This window comes from Engystomops pustulosus, chromosome 5 (genome assembly GCF_040894005.1).
Source record: "Engystomops pustulosus chromosome 5, aEngPut4.maternal, whole genome shotgun sequence".
Taxonomy (NCBI): Eukaryota; Metazoa; Chordata; class Amphibia; order Anura; family Leptodactylidae; genus Engystomops; species Engystomops pustulosus.
In genome coordinates this window covers 62,992,565-63,013,651 of record NC_092415.1, presented here as the reverse complement: position 1 = coordinate 63,013,651, position 21,087 = coordinate 62,992,565, and the positions used below count along the sequence as shown (strand labels likewise).

At 37.9% G+C, this 21,087-nt stretch overlaps 1 protein-coding gene across 7 annotated transcripts in view; it reads right to left on the bottom strand.

The window, feature by feature from the left end:
* The window catches only part of PTPRM (protein tyrosine phosphatase receptor type M), a 490,017-nt gene that overhangs the window by 95,911 nt on the left and 373,019 nt on the right, over positions 1-21,087 (bottom strand). For 4 of the 7 annotated variants that reach the window (XM_072152202.1, XM_072152207.1, XM_072152204.1 and 1 more), the window contains 3 exons: positions 7,752-7,903; positions 5,199-5,273; positions 4,036-4,062 (listed from right to left, as the gene is read on the bottom strand). In XM_072152202.1, coding sequence (XP_072008303.1) covers positions 4,036-4,062; positions 5,199-5,273; positions 7,752-7,903 — 254 coding nt within the window. The remainder of the gene's footprint in view (positions 1-4,035; positions 4,063-5,198; positions 5,274-7,751; positions 7,904-21,087) is intronic. The other 3 variants (XM_072152203.1, XM_072152206.1, XM_072152209.1) reach the window with 1 other exon arrangement.

The window sequence follows — 21,087 nt, the reverse complement described above, 5'->3', positions numbered from 1 at the left end:
TAACGTACAAGGCTCAATTGATTACTGACAGAACATTGGCACACTACTATGTATACAATAAAATATTAAACTGTATGTCATACCCCAAAAAAATTCATTGTTTATTCTTTAATATCCATAATCATATGTTCAATGTCATAAGTGTTGGGCACAGATAAGGGAATGACAAAATCAAATCTAAGATTTTATTTAATAGGCTTAGTATAATCCTGCAATTAAATCACATAGATTTATTCACCCAAACTCTGTCTTTCTTCCCTCAAGGGACATATATCTGCTAGATAAAAATCCTTACCAGAGAGAAATGTGCATACTAGAAGTTTTGTTGCAGTATTGTTGCAGTATGGGATCTGGTTACAATGTTCTAGGCACACAAGACCACATTTATCAAACTATTGCAAAAATGTACTAGGTGCAGTTTGCCTCTGGGGTGTGAAGAGTGCGCCCTATAAATCAAAACTGGCACATGGTCTTCATTAATATAGTGCAACCTGCACTGATTAGGAAGTGTGCACCAAATTTTTTTGGGTGAAACCTTAACATAGAGCATGCAACACAATTCTTTCGCGTGGCAGTGTTAAAGGGAACCTGTCACCAGGGACCTCATTTTCACTAAAGACAGGTTGCAAAAGCCAATTACAGCTGCATTGTAAATATGCCTTTCTGCCTTCTGTAAGTATTTGCATCAGAATATAATTGTGTATTATGACTTAACTTGTATTTGAACAGAATCCTGTGTTGTCCTAGGTGTTAGGCTTTGGTTTGGTTGCATTTCAAAAAAACAACATGTGACCTGTCTGTGCTGCAGACTCCTCCGATCTCAGCCGTGAGCTGTGAGCTCTGTGAAGGAGCTGTAGGGAGGAGCAGAAAGGTGGGGGCCAAGAGCAGTCTGCAGCACAGACAAGTCACATGTTGTTTTTTGGAATGCATTGAAACCAGAGCCCAACCCCTGGGACTAAATAGCAGATTCTGTCAGGGTACAAGGTAAGTTATAACATTGTTAAATGTTTGTATGATCTGCATTTTCTATGGTGTGTAAAAAAAAAAAAAAAGGTAAGTTATAACATACAATTATATTGTAATGCAAATGCTTAAAGAAAGCAGAAAAGCATATGTGCAATGCAGCTGTAATAGGCTTTTGCAACCTGCCGCTAGTGAAAGTGAGGTTCCTGCTGATAGGCTGCCTTAAAATATGGTGCACGGTGTGACTCTGCACTGGAACGCCCCTTTAGGTGAGGAATTTTGTGGCGCGTCAGGCCTAGTGCAGACGCAACACACTACTGGCACAGACACTTCATAAATACATGTGCAAGCAGTTTCCACATTCTTTTCAGTGAAAGTCAGACAAAACACTGGCGCAAACACTTAAATATGGGCCGATATATTTGTTTGTCTGTTGTGTCTTATGGTTAAAATACAGTAAATATGTAAAACATCAGAGACTAATGTATTAACCTTGTAATACACAAAATTTTTAATGGAATCTATGATTTGGAGGAGTTTTCTCTAGTCACTCTACTTTCTTAATAACCTGCAAACTAGAAGTGTGAGCGAGACGTTCGGGGTACATAAGGAAAATTATAATAAATGACTTTATTTCTCGTTTAGTTGAACTTTAGAGGCCTTTCAATCTTTCTAGCATGACACTTTTCTGCTTCTATATTTACCCCAAACTAATTTCTATCTTACCATGTTATTGTAATGTCTTATTTGTAGCTCATGATCTGTAAAGCATGGCAGAATATAAGTAAAGATTTATTATGATTTAATGGCTTACATGTGTGTTTTTCTTATGCAGGTTGCATTTTTATGGTAGAAGTTAGGCCACTGGACAATTCCCCATTTTGTTTTTGACTGCTATACTTGAAAGTGGTTTCTAGTCATAAAATGTACATATATACAGGCGGTCCCCTACTTAAGGACACCCGACTTACAGACAACCCATAGTTACAGACGGACCCCTCTGCCCACTGTGACCTCTGGTGAAGCTCTCTGGATGCTTTACTATAGTCCCAGACTGCAATGATCAACTGTAAGATGTCTGTAATGAAGCTTTATTGATAATTCTTGGTCCAATTACACCAAAAATTTTGAAACTCCAATTGTCACTGGGGCAAAAGAAAAAAAATTGTCTAGAACTTCCATTATAAAATATACAGTTTCGACTTACATACAAATTCAACTTAAGAACAAACCTCCAGACCCTATCTTGTATGTAACCCGGGGACTGCCTGTAATGTATACTGCAGCTCTCAGTTCCTCAGTTCTGGCGTTCTATATGTAGCCACCCCTCCAGTCCAGCGAGGTAATGCCTATACAGCATCTATTTGTGTACAGAGGCTCAGCAGCGACAGCATGTTGCAATTACAGCTGTAATGGGTGCACAGGTGTCCCCTCTACATCAAGACTTAGCATCTGTTCACAAACAGAGTTAGAAGAGTGGTGACTATATCCCAGACAACCACTTAAAGAGGAATGATCATTTGTAGTTTCCTAAGGAGAGGTTATTTACATTCTGTAGCTAAACCATATGTTATATGGTTCGTTATATACTTATAAGTTTATACAGTAACAAACACTTGTCTACTGGACAACCTTTATAAAAAAAAAAACCAATTATGAGCTACTGCATAAATAATCTTAAAAGCATGGTTTTTAAAGCTACTTACAGGTGTAATAAGTCATATTGTTAAAGGCCAAGGGCCCAGAAAAAGTTACTTCATAGCAGAAAAAATACTGTAAATCTCTCAAATTTTGCTTCCCATAGAACAGATTTGATTATATGGTATCTTCAAATGTCTACAATTTCCAAATTGCCTGATGCCAGGAAAGCTAAGAAGTAATTGAGAGGAGCTGAGCCTTGAAGACATCTTACATTTTTAAAGGACATCTACCTAAAGGTTCACTAATAATAGACTAGTCCTACTTACAAGTTCCTGAGGAACCCTTCTTTTTAGAACTTGTACACCGCTATTTTGTCAATATTCAGTTATAAAAATTATGCTACTCAGTCACCCCCATTAATTCACTCCCCATTAATCTTCCAGTCACACCTGGTCCTGCCTTTCTCATTACATAGAGACGGTGACGTCAGGGACCAGTCATGAGTGGACAAGTGAGGGGGAGTGAATACATGAAAAGCTGAGGTGCTTCGGTGACTTCCCCGGAGTGCTCCAGACTGATTAACATGATTTTTCTCAGGGGCCTGTATGTAGGACTAGTCTACCATCAGTAAACCTAATGGCAGATGTCCATTAAATAAGGTAGATTTATATTGATCAGCAGTCTGATAACATTTCAGCATTGCTCTGTGTTGATTGAATAGTTTTTTTAGAAGTTGATCTCATCGATTAAAACAATGCTATGTAAATAGAGACTGGCAGCACAAGTGTTCTCAATGAAGAGAAAAGAATATCTACTACAATTTCTGACTGAAAGCTGGGGATACACAAGTGTGACAAAAGTAATACCTACTAAATACTGACACTGGGCTATCCATGTTCAAGGAAGAAAAGACAGAGGCATGGCATTTCCAGACAAACGTTCCACATCAGAGGGAGCCAGCATTTCACCTTCCAGCAAGTGCTGGACTACAACTCCCATCAACCTTGACATTTCCTATCCAAGACAGGTTGATGGGAGTTGTAGTCCAGCAAAAGAGAGAAAGTTGCATGCTGACCCCCTCTGTTACATATTTAACTTTAGAAAGTATTCATCTTCGACAAGCAGTCTCAATGAAAAAAAAAAAAATGTCCCATCAAAATGTTGTAGTATCAGTTTGAGAACGAGCCACAGGGGCAAAAGCTGTGATAGGTTTGTATGACCCCCACATATACAAAAAAATTTGAGTAGCACCATTTAATAAACAAAAATACTTTTCTTCAGAACATTTTCAGCATTTTGCATGTGTAAGAATCACTACAGTCACTGCTTTGTGAAGAGCCAAACACAGGACGCATGGGAAAGTCTCTTCTGCTATCACTGTCTATGCTAGTCATTTGTACAGATAACTTTTATGAAGGGAAATGATCTCACCTAAAATTGCAGTTGGCACAAATGGATCTGCCATGTACCACAAGCAGGGCCAAGCAAAATGAGAAAAAGAGAGCACAAGGAGAGAGAAAATAGATAATAGTTGACACAAAGGCTGGTACTCCCAACATATGCACTTTAACACAGACGGCTGTATTATAAATGGAACAAGTTCAGTTTTTACCTGCAGGTTTCACATTAGGTTAAACAGACACAGAAAATAGCATCAAGATTTTTGCTGCTTTCCCCATGATGAGTATACACTGTAAATAAGTCATGACATTTTAGGAGCAGTTTCCACTGGAAGCATCACTGACATTATGGACCTTAGCTGGAAGGCTTTAGGGAACTTTACTCACTAAATATTCCAAGTGTGACAAGGTCAAGTGATGTTGTTCCCAGAGACGACTGCTCCTACAATGATTGTGCTTATTAAAACAAAATGCTGTCATAAATATACTGCATGTCATGTACTGTATTAGAGCCCTGAAGACGAAATCAATATCTGTGGAAATAAACAGGGTTATGGGAGCGTCCATAGAGCGGATGCACTTATCAAATATTAACGTAAGCTACAATGTTACCAAATTTTATTAGAAGAAAGTCTTCCACTGTCACACTACATCATAATGACATGCATATATCTCTATCTATCTATCTATAATTTTCTACGACTACGAGACATTTTTGTGATGTTGTTGTCCATATGAAAGCATCAAATTATTGACACCATGTAATTAACATGGGTATAATTACCACTGCAGCAGCCATATCAGCTAAAAGGGGACCGAGGTGCCAAGTGGGTTTGGCAGCCCAGACTAGTCGGCACCAAATATTGATGAGTAAAAGATGTACAAGATTATCAAATGCAGCGTTTCTTCCACAATCCTCTTACCCTGGCAAAATCATCTGTGATGTTGGTCAAAAACACAACACTGTAGACATAATACATTGCCTATACATAATGCATTCTTGCCACTGTCAGGCTGCACCTGTACTTGGGAGGGACATCCATAATCATGGGGAACTGCCTTTAGTAGTTAGGTCCCTGGTAATTTGTTTTTCATTTATGCAAGATAAGATTTCTTACCCATTTTAGTAGGCGGTGGTGCCACTTGCTATTTTTGAGAGGAGAAAAATTACAGAAGATGAAGAGTATTGCTTACCTGGGTAGTAAGAATTAGGCACAGTTGTACTTAGGGTATTTGTTTTCATAGTGAATGATGAAGGTGAGGACACAGCTGTAGAAAGAGACACATATTACATATAACATATTATCCACAATGAGAGTCAGCAAATGTCGTTTATCATTGACATCAAAACCCAAATCTTCTGTGTAAAAGTATTTCCACAAAACAACACATATAACACAAGGAAATATCAACCATAGAGTTTTGGGTAAGGAATATGTAAATAAGTTTTCCAGTGTAGGAAAAGGAAATCTTTGCCTCAAGTGCCTCCTCAGAAGAGCAAGCATGACTTTTAAAACTCTAAATACCTGTAAAGATGGCCTGCACTCCACCAGGAGTTTAGATTTTATCCCTTACTTATGGCCTCTCACATAACCAACCAGATGCCGACACTGTACTGACAAAATGAAATGACTATGAAGCAGTGCTGTCTACAGTTGGGTTGTCTATTTTTTTTTTTAGGAAGACTCTTACTGGTTTGGCTGTAATCCCATATAATCTCACAAGAATTCCTGATATTTGGGCATTGATATATACAGAACTATTTTATTTAAGTTAGCAATGGCGGCATAGACATCCTTGTTCACTCCCTGGAAAACTTATTTGTATATTCTTTACCCAGAAAACTCATGGCCTATAATTCTCTATATGCCTATAAAGGTGACCTGAAAGGAATTTAGTTTCTTCGACTTTATAACATTTATGACTACAAAGTCACATATAGCGCCAGTTGCAAACAACAATGTACATTAAAAGAGGTGGAATATTATTTGTACCCCAAAGCCCATTTGATGTGTCCTAAAGTTATTTCTTTGTGGGCCTTTACATTTTATAGCAGAATTGTACATATGTGTATACTAGTTAATAGGCATTTCATTCAAACCTTAAATTTATAGTTTTTATCCATTTTTATCAAGTTCAAAACTTCCTCCAAGGAACACTATTTAAAGGAGCACTCCAGAAAATTTGAAAAATAATAATAACCAAAGAGATGGACACAAAAAATTAAACATTAAATGCAGTTTGCCTGTGTAGTGTGCAGATTCAGGATTTCTGGTGCACATTCTTCATGAATCTGGCACTCCCTGCACTACCCCAACAGAGTGCACCATTTTTTTTGGTGCACCTTTCACATAGGGCGTGTAACACACTTCTGTGGGACTTTGCATGTAAAATCTGGCGCACAGTCCGACTGTGCACCGAAACGCCCACTGATTTGTGTCGCATGAAGACTAGTGCAGCTGCGCCACAAAAGGTTCGCGTGCGACACTTCTTAAATACATGTGCAAGCAGTTTGCACCTAAAAGAATGTGAAAAGTCACAGAAAACTGGCACTAGGGCCTTAGTAAATGTTCCCCACAGTGTCTAAAGATGTGCCAAATGTATTGTAACATGAAGTATGGACCATTGTAAAAGATTTGAAGCTTCAACTCTTATCCTAACTTGTCTAAATTTAAGACCATATTAATATATCAGCCCAAATGATTAAGTGGTATTTTTTAGCAGATCTAAAAATGCATATTTTCAATCCCCAAAAAATGAACTTTGCAAGCCTAGATGGAGTAGTGAGTCCTTAGGGCATGAGTCATTCATGTGAGGCAGTGAGGTCTCTCAGTGCATGTTCCTCATCCCCCCTCCCTTCAGCTGATGCCATCCTCTGTTTTGCGCTAAGACATGAGCTGAGAGACACACTGCCTCGCATAAATAACACATGCCCTTGGGATCTGCTGCTCCTTCAGGCAGGATTCCAAGTAAGCCTACAAACTTTATTTTCTGGGGATGGGTCTAGTGTAGGTATGAATTAGTATAGTGCTAATGGAACATGTCATTGAGTTTTTGGGTAAAAATGTGGTATTTATACATATAACATGGTCAATGGATTTTTACTGGTTTGTTATTTAGTTCTCTTAAAACAATTATGTCAATAGAATTTTGTCATATATGATTGACAAAAGAATTAGACCCCCCCACCCCCAGTGTAGGGTGCACAAAATTATCCTGGTTTTTAAAACAACTTTCTGATATAGATAAAGGCAATATATTTACTGCTCTCTGAATATTTGATTTCCTGGCTCACAATGATAAGTGTAGCTTTACTATTTTGCTGGAGGGTTGCACTATGTTTACTTGACAAGCTTCTTTTAAAGGCTGACAGTCTAACGTAGACAAAATACCAGAGTCTGTTAAAAAGAAGTACAATTTCCTATAATATTCCTAAATAAGCAAAATGAATATAATGCACTCCATATGCTAAAGAAAGCACATCAAGCTCCTGGCTATACACTTTAAAACTTGTTATGATTATTTAGAGAAAATGCTGAATGCATCAGCGGCTGTTCAGAAACGCAAAGTGATTTAAGGCACAGCATGGGAGAGCCTGATTTTCCATAACTGACTATTTTGTCCATTAAATTGATTGGTTAATGAGGTAGAGAAATGTCTTCAAAGTCACTCATATTCACTTCAATTAGTTCCTTCTTCTTAGTAAAACTAAAACAGAGTGCTGGAGCGAAATCATTTACAACTTACATCTGCCATTTAGATTGTGAGTGTCCATAAAAGAGAAAGCTTCATCACAGTTAGTGCCTTGCTCGGTGTAGCTTTTATCCATTGAATTCACCATCACTGTCATCTCCTGACGAGTGTTGCTCAGGGTCTCCTTCCGTTTCTTTGCTAATTTCCTGCAAAATAATTTCAATCAAACATTATTTTTTCAATATATAATGAATGGTACATGGCAGGTGGTGGCCATACTTTATGGAAAGTCTATCAGATGAATTATGGCCAACATAGTAATTACACCTGCAGGTAAGGGACTTCACTTTAGCATATGTGGAAATGTAATTTTGTTGGCACAAAGTTAAAGTTGTCAATCCATAGCAAGGGGAAGGCATTGTGAAAGGTGCAATGAGAAGATTTTAAAAGCTTGTCATGCTTAGAAAACCAGCCGAGAACTTAAAGACATTGACCACTTATAGTAAACTTGAACAGGTTAAAGGAAACCTACCACCACAAATCTACCTATAAAGGTAGATCGGGTGGTAGGTGAATCAATGGGACGTGAGGATAGCCCTTTTAAGGGCTAATCCTCGTGTCCCCGCACTGTTTTGTAAACTTTTATTACCCTAATATGTTAATTTACTTATGCGGCTACTGGGGCGTGGAGTAGCCGCATCTGAGGTTACACGAGGCGGCTACTCCACGCCCCGGTAGCCACTTTTCCCCTCCTACTCACCATGCGCAGAACAGCAGGCCCGCGCTTGCGCGGTCACTGCTCCGAAGCCGGGGCTGCACAGACGCGGGCCTGCTGTTCTGCGCATGCCTGCTGTAGCTGCGCGCCGAACATGGTGAGTAGGAGGGGAAAAGTGGCTACCGGGGTGTGGAGTAGCCGCCTCGTGTAACCTCAGATGCGGCTACTCCACGCCCCAGTAGCCGCATAAGTAAATTAACATATTAGGGTAATAAAAGTTTACAAAACAGTGCGGGGACGTGAGGATTAGCCCTTAAAAGGGCTATCCTCACGTCCCATTGATTCACCTACCACCCGATCTACCTTTATAGGTAGATTTGTGGTGGTAGGTGCCCTTTAAGTATAAGACCCTAAAAGGGCCACTCATATTAAACTTATAATACCTGTTGTTTAATGATTGCTAGGGGCCATGGGTCATGTGACCATGGGGTACTTCCTGTGATGTTCCACATCCACTTGACTTCAAGTAGATGTCGCCAATTACAAGGCTGATGTCTTGCGCTTGCTCTTTGAAATAAGTGGGTTATTTCCCCCTTTACGCCATCTACACGGCAAGTTGCCATGAGGGGTTTGAAGGGGGATGTGGCCGTTCAGGCTAAAATGGCAAGTTAAAGCACACTATGTCAATTGCCTATGGCTGAAAACGCCCGATACATCAGAAGGCCGGAGCCTGCGGCACCCAGGAGAGGAGAATGAAGTCCACCAATTTATAAATATAGCCGCTTGCATCTCTTTCTGATGGAATATGACTGTGGATTTTACTTTCTCTGGTTTTCTACCATCTTTTGAGAACAATTATAACTCCAGAGCTAAATTTCCCATTTATTGAAATAAGTTAAATGCAGCTGCAGGAATAGTCAGGGGATAATTGATTTTCATGAAGAAAGAACTTATTAGAAAATGTTATAATACAAATATGTGTTTTATAGACTGCACATTGTGCAAACTGCTTTGTTCTCTTCTGCCATTTATATCCTGATACACTTTAATCTCAACTAGTATTATTACTATTGAAATGTATAGATAATCCAGTTATGATTTATCAAAGAAAAAGCTATTTATCTGCATTGTTCATATTTCCCATCTCTGGAAGCAGAATGTCTTGATAATCACTGATATCCTAGGTATACAGACCATATCTAAATAGATTTTGTAAGTAGCTTTTCTTTTCGGCATATATTTTTGTAATATTATTCTGTCAATCATGTTCCATTCATTCTGGATTTTCAACATTATTTCTCTATGCTAATCAGTGCAATTTGGAGTCACACTGTGCATGTATAATTCATTATTGGAAAATCTCATTACTTTTTTATATTTCATATAATGTTCCAAAATACTAACAAACATTTGAATTGGAGTGGGTGGCATATAAGTAGAAAGGATCCTGTCATCAGCCATAAGGCCATGTTCAGGTAAGGTCTTTCTTTAGATTAGCCACAATTTACAGTACAATGTATGCAGTTATTAAATAAAAATTTGAAGATATAAAAGCTCTTCCTTAAACAACAAGAAAAAAATATATATACATACCGGTAACTATTTTTTACAAGCTACTTCCAATAGTTTTCTCAATTAAAATGTTCATCAATAATGCTAACTGGTTCACTATTTTGACCCTACTGTCCCCTAAATGCACATCTAGATAATGTATGGAGAAATGTAATACTCTTGCCGCCAAAAATATTCAGTTTTACCCAATTTTAAATAACACCTAAATCTTTCAATCATTTTTTAAATATATTTTAGATATCAATAGAAAATGTGAACTTTGTAAATATACAGGCAGTCCCTGACTTAAGAAACCCGACTTACAGACGACCCTAGTTACAAACAGTAACTGTGACCTCTGGTGAATATATCTGGACAACAGAAGAGTTATGAAAGGTGTCTAAAATTAAGCTTTATTGTTGTGTTGCTTTATTTCTTGTTCCCATTACGGCCCAAACTTATGCATTAATTCATTTTACATGCATACATATATAAATACAATAACACACTCCAAAATATACTAGTAGGTTGATTAGATTATGAGCCCCATTGGGGACAGGGACTGATTTGGCAAACTCTGTGCAACGCTGCAGAATCTGTGTGCACTATATGAATAAAGGAATTATTATAAATTATTATTATTATTATTCAGTAGAAGAAATATATATATATATATATATATATATATATATCCCTCAAAACAAGATTGTTGTCCTTCAATGCGACCACCTCTACTGCAATGAGGTTCCTACTCATATTGGTCACTGGTTATAAGTGTTGTACCCCAGGGTTCTGTGTTGGGTCCACTACTATTTAATTTATTTATTAATGACATAGAGATTAATAGCACTTTGTCTATTTTTGCAGATGACACCAAGCTGTGTAGTGTAATACAGTCTATGGAGGATGTTCATATGCTGCAGGGTGACTTGGACAAACTGAATGTTTGGTCATCCCCTTGGCAAACGAGGTTCAATGTGGATAAATGTAAGGTTATGCACCTGGGGGCTAATAATCCACATGCAACATATGTCTTTGGTAGAGTAAATTTGGAAGAGTCCATTGCTGAGAAGGACCTGGGGGTACTAGTAGATCATAAATGAAATAACAGCATGCAAGAAAACTGAGCGCTACAAGTCTATTTAGTAAATCTACGCCGTACATTTATTTACGGACATATATTTGAATGACTATTTATTGACATTATGACATTTTTTTGCATACAAGATACAAGATGATTTACTTGTTGAGCAGGAATAACGTAGAGAGAGCAATGAAAAAAAGAAAAAACTAAAATAATATCCACACAGTAAAGACATTGAATTGATAACAACATGTGGCAAATAGCTCCAGTACCATCCCATTTCCAGCTGACTATTTAACAACAAAGAACAGATGCGACACTAGAATCCACTTATTTGCACTAATTTTGGACTGGTGCCCATACTTATAATATAGTGGTAGAAGGACAACAGGTGTTGACGATATAATGACATTACATTCCAAGTATTTATTGCAGAGTGACGACATCAGAAGCCGTATATTGTTGGGGAGGAAGATTCATAGCTTTGCTGTTAACAATGTGCCATCAGTACCGGATCATTTTCAGCATTATACAACTAGGTGATAGCTTCGTAGTCTGACATAACAACTGTGAGTAAGATGTTTAATTGGAATGAAGATACTTAATGTTTTCTTGTACAAATAAGTTCAGTAATCACTTTGTTGCGGTGGCTCCTGCCTCTTCTCTGCAATGCTTTGCCATGATATTAATATGAGGTCCCTATGACTGGGAGGGGGTATCGCTGCTGTTTATTCAAAGACACCAGCAGAAGTCAATAGACAGTTATAAACTAATGGAGTGTGTCTAGTGTGATATCTACTCATTCATCTAGCTCTTCCTATTCAGCTCTGGAAGGCTTCCATATGGTGCTCTACCCTGCTGCTGGAAAAACTCTACGGAAGTGAGAAAAATGACTAACACCAGGGAACTTTAACTGTTCTTCTAAATGTGTCTGTGCTTCCAAATGTAACTAGTCTGAATATGCTACCTATAAACTCCTTCCTGGCTGGGACATACAGTGCAGTAGGCTTAAAGGAACTCAGTCATCAGGAAACACATTATCAGCTAATGACAGGTTCTCACAGCCTTCTCATCATCCTTCCTCCCTTCCCCCTCCCTCATGCAGACATGAGCTGACAGAGATTTGTTTAAAGCACAGGGTCAGCTAACAGCTACCTGAGGGAGAATATAGGGAGGAAAGATGAAAGCTCTAGCAGGGAAGTCAAAGTTCTCATTACGGAGACTTTGCCAGTGGTGTGTGGAGACTTACAGCCATTGACGCTCCACTAGGGGATTCTGGGAAAATATGCAAATAAGTTTTAAAGGATCTGTAAGGAGAACTCTTACTTTCTGACCCTAGTCAAAATCCTCTCACACAGTTTTACTAGTTTCCTACACTGTACCGAAGAGATGCAACCACATCAAAACAGTGCTATCTATAGTTGGGAATCTGTTCCTTCTGGAATAGATATAGTGGTTTAGTTTAATCCTCCATCATGTCATTAGGCTTCCTGAAAGTCATGCTTGATTTCAAGGGGGCTAACTAACAATGTAGCTAAAATAGGCATGGTTTTCCTTATCCCATCATGGATAACTTTGTATATTTGCCAAAGATCTAGCAGAGCAGATAATGATGATGATTTCAGCCTTGCACAAATACCCTCATAACTCGATGCAGTTTGCTGGCAGGGAGCCAGGTATACTTTAAAAAACTTTTGAAAGTCAGTGGAAGCAGTAATAATAATAAAAGTAGATTGGTTATTTACGTATTAAAAAGGCTATTGGAACCTGGCATTAGGTTAATATGTTTGATCCTGATGACAGTTTCCCTTTAAAAACTTGCTATCAGTCATTTTAGTTTTAATAAAATCAGATCCCATCTCCTGTGTACTCTTATGTGGTATCCATCAATAACACAAAACATGCATTTATAGACAAAGAAGAATGAAAACAACTAAATATAAATCTGCAGATACAATATAAAAGGGCTTATGTCTTAATTTAAGTATTCAAATTATGAGTATAGATGAAAGTCTTGGCTCATCGGACTTGCAATAAAAAATAGAGGGGTTACCCTATTTCTCTATTTTTCTTTAACATAATAGCCCATTTCTATTTTGAAATCAAATAAAAGTTTATCACATTGTACTGTACGTATAATTCTACAGTCTCACTTGACTTTTATGAAGAATCTATTAACCCATTTTGCACATTAAATTGTACTATCCACCAGAGGGATGTTCTCTCTACACCATCATGTATCTAAATAAATTGATCATATATCTTAGTTTTTAGGACTGGGGTTGCATGGTTGCTGTCTGATGTACAGAGATGGTTGCTTGATACAAATATGAACAAGGCAGATACATGAGAAGTGAAATCCTACACATGACTAAAGAGCAATAATGCATTAGGTAGTGATACACTATACGACTCATTAACCACCTTACTCTTCAGATTATAACTTGTGTGATCTATGGGAAAGCTTAGGTCACTGGAATAAACAAGGGGTTAACAAACAGACTCTCAAAGAATAAGATACTTCTGTCTGTTGCTCACTCTCCATAGAACATGCTGTGTAGCAACCCACTGACTTGCGTGACTCCTGCAGAAGACTTCATTAGTCAATGCCATCTTCAATCTGCTTCAGTTATGTTACTCCTGGATCCCAGAGGAAAGGAGCTCTCCTCAGTGAATGCAACCTACACTAAAGATAAACTGGCTCATTTTACAACACATCAGGCCAGCACGTCCTTACTCTCAACAGCATCTCAAAACACAGGAAAATCTATAAATGCTATTAACCTTGCCAAAGTATTAAATGAAAGCGATGTATGTGTAGGCAGGAGCTCCTCAAGTCCAGGCAGTCTAAGTACCACCACAACAGAGGTCCCTCTTCTGTAAGACATCATTTGCATAGGACTGATAATGGTGAAATCCATTTGCATCCACATGACACGCTGTACTAGTTTTGTTATGGATCTTATTCTACATCAGTCCTATTTACACCAAGCCAGGATATCATTGCACCAGGCCACTATACTGGCCATGTAAATTGTAGGCTCAACAGGGCAGGAAGACATGTTATACCTCTGTATAAACTAGCTTATGTCTGTAGGTTTACGTTGTAATGAATCTACCTTCAAGAGGTTTATCATTCTGTGCTGTTTAACCTGCTGTTTTCATGGAATTCGTGTTTACATTGTGTTTTCAAAGCATTTGCATCTACATGACATCTGCGGGGTGTTGACATCTACATGGTGTATGCATTTAGATGGGGGTTTTCATTTCATTTAGAAAAATTGTGTTTTTGTAAACACTATGTAAACAAAATGTTAACTGAATGTTAACAATACACAGCATCAAGATGAGCATAGAGAGAGCTCATATACTCTATATACTACGTGTACAGTTGTTTGATGGTATTCTTTCCTTAGGTGTGTCCGATGCTTAGGCTGTATCAGTAGTAGTGGTGCCAGAACAACTCAGTGTACGATAATTACTAGTGACCACATTGTATAAGAATCACACCTGTTTATGTCTCGGAAGGTTTTTTCTTTTCACATAATGGAGCTTATTTACTAAGCACTTTCATCGGACTGTCCACTGTTTTCAGGATTTGCACAGCTTTGACAGGTATTTAACAGGTGTCTGAGCTGGGATTGTGTCGCACACAATCGTTTTTTGGCACAGCAGTGCCGGCTTTCATGCAACAGAAATTGGGGGACGCGCCTCTGGACGATGCGACTAGTTCCGACTGAGCGGGGGACTTAACTTTCAAATTGTGTCGCAAGACATTGCACTTACATGCACCAGGAAGAAGAAGGTGAACTCCGGGGGACCTGACTGGGGAAGCGACACATGCAGGATATCGGGTGCACGTTCTTAGTAAATCGCTGCACAGTGCATTATCGCCGGACAAGTGAACTCCTTGGACGGGGTAAGTAAATGTGCCCCATTGGGTCAATTGGCGTCAGTCTTATGAAGTTTTTTGGGCATGATGGACCTGTATTTTTATTGAACCTTCTCCTTGATACTACTATAATGTCATTTACAACCTGTAGGATATGGTGTTGTTTTTGCTATGTTTTTCTAGACAAGCCCTCAACTACATCAGCATAATTTTTTATACATCCCTACCGTTACAGTATCCCTCCTATTATTTTCTGTTATCAATACAACAGCTTGATTTATTTATGATGAAACATGTAATTTCAGGGGAATCTCGGTGACTCTTGTTTACATGGTAACTTTTTCTGCCTCTATCAAGTGAAACATCGCTAAGTTAAATTGTTCCAGCTTATTTAATTTGCTTGTCAATTAGATAATCATACTAGCTTTAGGGATAAAATATGTTCCTTGCAGAGGGATTGCTAGAAATGTATTGAGACAATCGAGAAAGGAGATGTCTCATAAATTAATGAGCTTTCACATGGGGAAGAGAGGGCTATGCTTTAGGGCCATTGAGGTAGCTGTAAATTTGTCACTGACATAAAATCTGCCACACTTTGAATTGTTGGGAAATTAAATCTGTAGCAGCTGACAATACCATGCTATTAAATCAGAATTAAACAGTCTAATGATTCATCCATCACTTAAACACTTCCATAACCGGTAAAACTCTTTGGTTCCAATATATTCCCCACAAGTGTCCAGGTCCAAGTCCAGGCCTAGTACTAATTGTTAAGCAAGTAATCAGATACCCATTATTGTCCACCAATTTAATTAGGGCCATATTATACTCCTTTATTATTATATAATAAATATGTAGAAGTGAAGTACAATGCAAAATATGTAACCAAGTCCCCACTATCACCCATGTGCCATTTACAATACTAGTGCTTTAATAGGTACAGTATATATGAAACATGAGGATACAAAGCACATCATATACAGCAATAAATATTTTCACCCTTCAACAGAGAACAAACAGATTTAATTTGCTTAAGGCAGACAACTTTTTTCAAACCAATGCAATATGGCACAAAAAGATATCTAAAAGTTGGACAGCATAAAGATTTACAACACATCGTGTCCTGTTGTCATATACTGCAATTTGTGATATAATATTGTACGGCCATGGGCCCTGGACTGTATGAATATTATAGCCCCTACAAGTCTGGAAATCATTTCCTACATATTGTACTAGAATAAAGCTTCTTGGAGAGTGAAGGATGTGTCCCTTCTGCCTGCTTTTAATCTACAGTTTTAAGACCTTTGGCGGACCTACAAAGTTCCTGAAATGGCTCATGTGTATTAAGAGCAGGAACAGGTGTAGGAAGATTTCATGCGTGAGGGCCCTTCTAGGTGGGTGGTTTCTGCTACTGCCCAAATCCACTGCCAAAAAAAGGAACAGCGCAACAGGGTTGCCACATTTTTTTATATTGCAATCATTTAATTTAGCAAAGTCAGGAAAGGTGAGGGGTCCTCCAAAAATATATTTAGACAGAGTATACAGTTGATCGATCAAAAGAAATGTTGCGTTCCGTCTTTGCCCAATTCACAAATGGTTAAACTAGTATCCATATTTAAAAGAATATTGTGAATTGCATATGAGTAGTTCATTATGATTAGGAAGCTCTAATTGTATTGAGTAGATAATGTTCTCTAGTATCCTGTGTTCTTTTTCATTGTCTGGTTTGGTGTATAAAGCTCTTGGTACAATGGAGAACAAAGCATAAAATCTACTTTGCCTACAATTTCCACTACTCTACCTATTGTTCTTTTGCTTATCTAGAAATCTACACTTTTAATATATTCAAAGCCTCATGGCCAAACATTGACCCAGCAATTTTTCTTTTTTTTTTTTAAATTTTAGCAGTTAGAATACAAATCAAAAAAATAACAAATGTCGATACTATAGCTTGTACTACCATTCTGTATCAAATTAAAATGCCAATATTTAAAGGGGTTTTCCCATGAAAGAAAGTTTTCAAATTTTAATCCTCTAGCGATGTTTACACAATAAAGATCATTTTTAACCCCTTATTTTAGTCAGTTTTATTTCTGTTCTGGTCCTATCATCCAATCACTCCCAGTGCAAGAATCAAGAGTGTGGCTGGGGACTCTCTAAGCAGACACTTAATGATTTCTCTGTGCTATGAGATGCTGTGTGCTGACAATGTGCTTATATTGTCATAGTACAGGGTGTATCTATACTTTTTTAGTTTCTGAATATTCTACTAGTATCTGACACATAGAAAAAGACAGATGAGACAGACCAGAAATGAAAGATGATGAGATCCATGAGATGGATATAAAACACAATGACATTCTCAGCTCTGCTCCCTCACCTAATTAATAAAACACACAGTCAGCTCTGCTATAAAGGCCTTTTTTTGTCTGTGGCTTGTTGAGTCAGTCTATGCACAGTACTGGCTGGTAGTGCCTGTGTCTGGTCTTGTAATGCAAGGGGTTGGAGTATGAGTGAGAGTGCACTGCTGTGTGCAGAAATGAGAAGCTATTAATGAGAAGAATCCGACCCTATTCAGAAGATTTATGGTTATATCCAGGGACGACCAACACCAGGACCCATAGAGACAGGTTGGAATTATATCTTTGAAATGCTGTATTTTTGTTAATTAAAATGAATTAGTATATTACAGAATCTTGTCTTTGTGGGATGAAAGGGATTTTTTATGCAGGGCCACAACAGCCCTCTTGCCTTTGTAAGGAGAGTCCTAATTAACCCTTTGAGGGAGGATGAGATAGCTGCTGGCAGCGAGATGACAGAGTAGAACAAAGACGCAGACCGGTCTTCAGATGCACTCAAATCACACTGTTTATTTCCAAAAAACGACAGTCGTATATTAGAACAGAAAAATTAGCATTGCGGTTGTATTGTAATTGTCAGTCCCGTGCTGTCATGTTATCTGTGGTGTCAAACCCAGATGGGAGAAGGGAATATTCATGAAGGCTGTGCTTCCTTGTTGCCTGATTGTGCTCACACTTGGCTTTCTGTGAAGTCCATAACCCATCCCCTTGCAGTCATTCACCTGGACAGTGATAAAAGGGGCCTGAATGCAGACAGGACTCGAGAGAGAGAGAAAGATAGCCATGTCCCTCCAAGTTTGGAAGGGGCAAGGTAAGGTAATTAAGGTAAGGTAATTGATAGGTAAGGTCATATATAGCTTGTCCCCCTCCACTGAATAGCTGATATTGGGAACTGTCAATGGGTTTGTCTAGTGGTCATTTTTTGATTACTGCAGTACTTTACTATTACCACTGCATTTGACCTATCCTAAGGACCAGATATAAATATCTTTTTTTCTGGAAAATCCCTTTAATAAAAGAAAGAAAATTCTAAGCATGAAAGATCATAGATAAAAGAATATTTTTAAGTTGTCCTGCATTTAAGTCATTCTATGCTCAAGAAATACATTTTAATTTAGACTTCGTTCACATCTCTTCAGATTCTTACATCAGAGCTAAATGCTGTACAATTCTGTATTATTATCCAAACACTTAGTAGTTACAGTGATTTTCTTTATCATTCCCACTGTACGGTGCCCATACACCGCTCTTACCTCTTATCCAAACCTGCACAAGTTCTCACAAGGGAGAAGGGAATCAACATCTGCCAGTCAAATTTCAAACAACAAAACATTGGGCATGTTTAAAAACCAACATGCCCGACCATTCTAACTATCAGGAATCCCACGAGAATTGCCACTTCACAATATTTTTTGCAATTCTGTAGTGCTGGTATTCTGTGCATGAACCAGAAGGAGCAGAATGAAAAAGTCTGTAGGTCCTTCGAAGACTACAGAATGCTGAGTGAGTGTAATTTTTGGGAAAATAAATGAATACATTGTTTGAAAAGCGTCTATTTTAAAAATAAAACCAGTGATACATTCTGCATAACTGGCTGCAGGGCACAAAACCGTCTTAACAGATCTTTATCTAAAGTAATATTTTAGATGACTGCATATTTAATGTGCAAATAAATTCACCGTTGATATATAATTTCTTAAAAGGGTTAAATAGTTTGACCTTTGACTGGACATATTGCACTTTCATGATCTGTCAATTAAACCAATCTGCATGGGTCTGACCCCTGGACATTTTTTTTTTTTTTGGCATTATGATATTTCCAGCCTCTGGATCAAAAGAAAATGTTTTTATAGAAACTGTTCAGCAAAGTGAATGTAGAATTGCACAATAAACTAATAGACTCTGCCACAAAGAAAGACAACACATTAATTCCCCCATTAATGGGGCTGTTCAGGATTTAGATTTTTTTTTCATAACATAATAATTGAATGTGAAGTAAACAAAGATCAGAGGGAACTGCGGCAGCGGCAATGACGTCACCATATGAGTAATGGTTATTTTTCTTCACATTAATTGCTGTTAGTGAAATTTATAAATGATATTAAAACAACCCCTTTAATAAAAATATGCTTTGGAAAGTATATAAGAATGTCAATGACAGCAACCATGAGACCAACCTATAAGTAAAGCCATTGTATGAATGACTTTAAGTAAAGATGTTTAAATAACATGAGGATTTTTTATAAAAAGTACATGGGGAAAAGTAAATAATATTTTATAAATCTATGAACAACCTTTCTTTACTGTTATAAAGTTATTTGCTGAACCCGTAATGATCCTTTAAGTGATCTGTAGGCGTTGGGTTTCAGTCTGTGTCAAGTTTTGAGTAGCATGTCCTTTTCATGAATGCAAATTGTGTGGGCAGCATGTGTCCATTGTGAAGTGGGATGTATTCAATGTAAGTGCTGGTGGTTTGAGTGACATGTATAAAGCAGGTATATAGTTAAATTCACATTATATATTTTTTGTATATGACAGCTTAGAACTGCTGAAGGGAGGGGGTTCCTGCACAGCTCCACTACCAATGTACCAAACATGAGGCTGGAATCTTTTAATATAAAAACGTATGTTTATTTTCTCTGGTAATTAATGACTGGTTTCCTACATAGCCAATAACAATGAATATCATCAGCTTTTCATCTTTCATACCTGGAGAATGCCCTCCATGCCCATGAAGACCAGGGAGCAATTTACAGCCATGGCTATTAAGTCCAGACAATTGGCTTTCATTTTTAAATGTTTTTCTTTTCTTTGTGACAGCTGTTACGGACATTGGAGTTCAGTCTTCTTATGTAGACGCTTTTGTATTCTCAAACCATTGTGGCTTTAAAATGATTCTTTTATATATATCTCAGCACACACACAAAAAAAAAATTTCATTGCGGCACTCTGCTAAACTGCTACAGGGATTTGGGAAAGAAAACAAGACTATTTCACTTTAAATGTCAAGATGCAATTCACCTCAGCATGCCATTCAGAGCGTACAAAGCGATGGATAAATGCATCCAAAAATGTTGAGGAGGCCTACCAATCAAAGATGTCAGATCGAGGTAGATTGCTATTGATGAAACTGTATAGAACAGTCAGAGGTGGGTTGTAATCATAGTCATTCGACTAGAAAGAGTGAGACTGAACAGAGCAGAGATGTTACAATGGGAAGAATAAACAGCCTACACCACAACATCACGTAGAAGCCATTAATACTAAAACAAAGGAGCAAAGTTACATTCACTTCACTCCCAGTGACTAGGATGATTCATCTTAAATTTCTGTGCCCCAGTTCTTCTGAGACTTCTAAGGCTTTAATATAGCTTCAGGTGACCACACCAAGTTCTTTTCCCGTAACCTACAAAAGGTAATACTTCAAGTTTATTAGAATTCTAAATTACATCTAACTTTGCCATTGAAGTCAAGTGTGAAAAATGCAGATAGCTATTGGATGTAATTTAATTAGGGAGATGTAAGGATCTGGTCTCTCTCAACCTGGCAATGTATAATTAGAGAAAGGTTTATTGTTTCTGGAACTATAGGAGGCATAGAGCAAGGAGCCCTGCTATATGAGTTTATCAGTGTGATAGATCATTGAGATGAGAGATCCTACATTATTCAGCCAGCAATGAACTCCAGTATAACATTGACAGAATTATCATATCTGCAGCTTGTTCAGCATCACAGGGGCCTTTGGCGAAGGGATACATTGGGAGTCGTTTATTTTCAGTCAGGACATT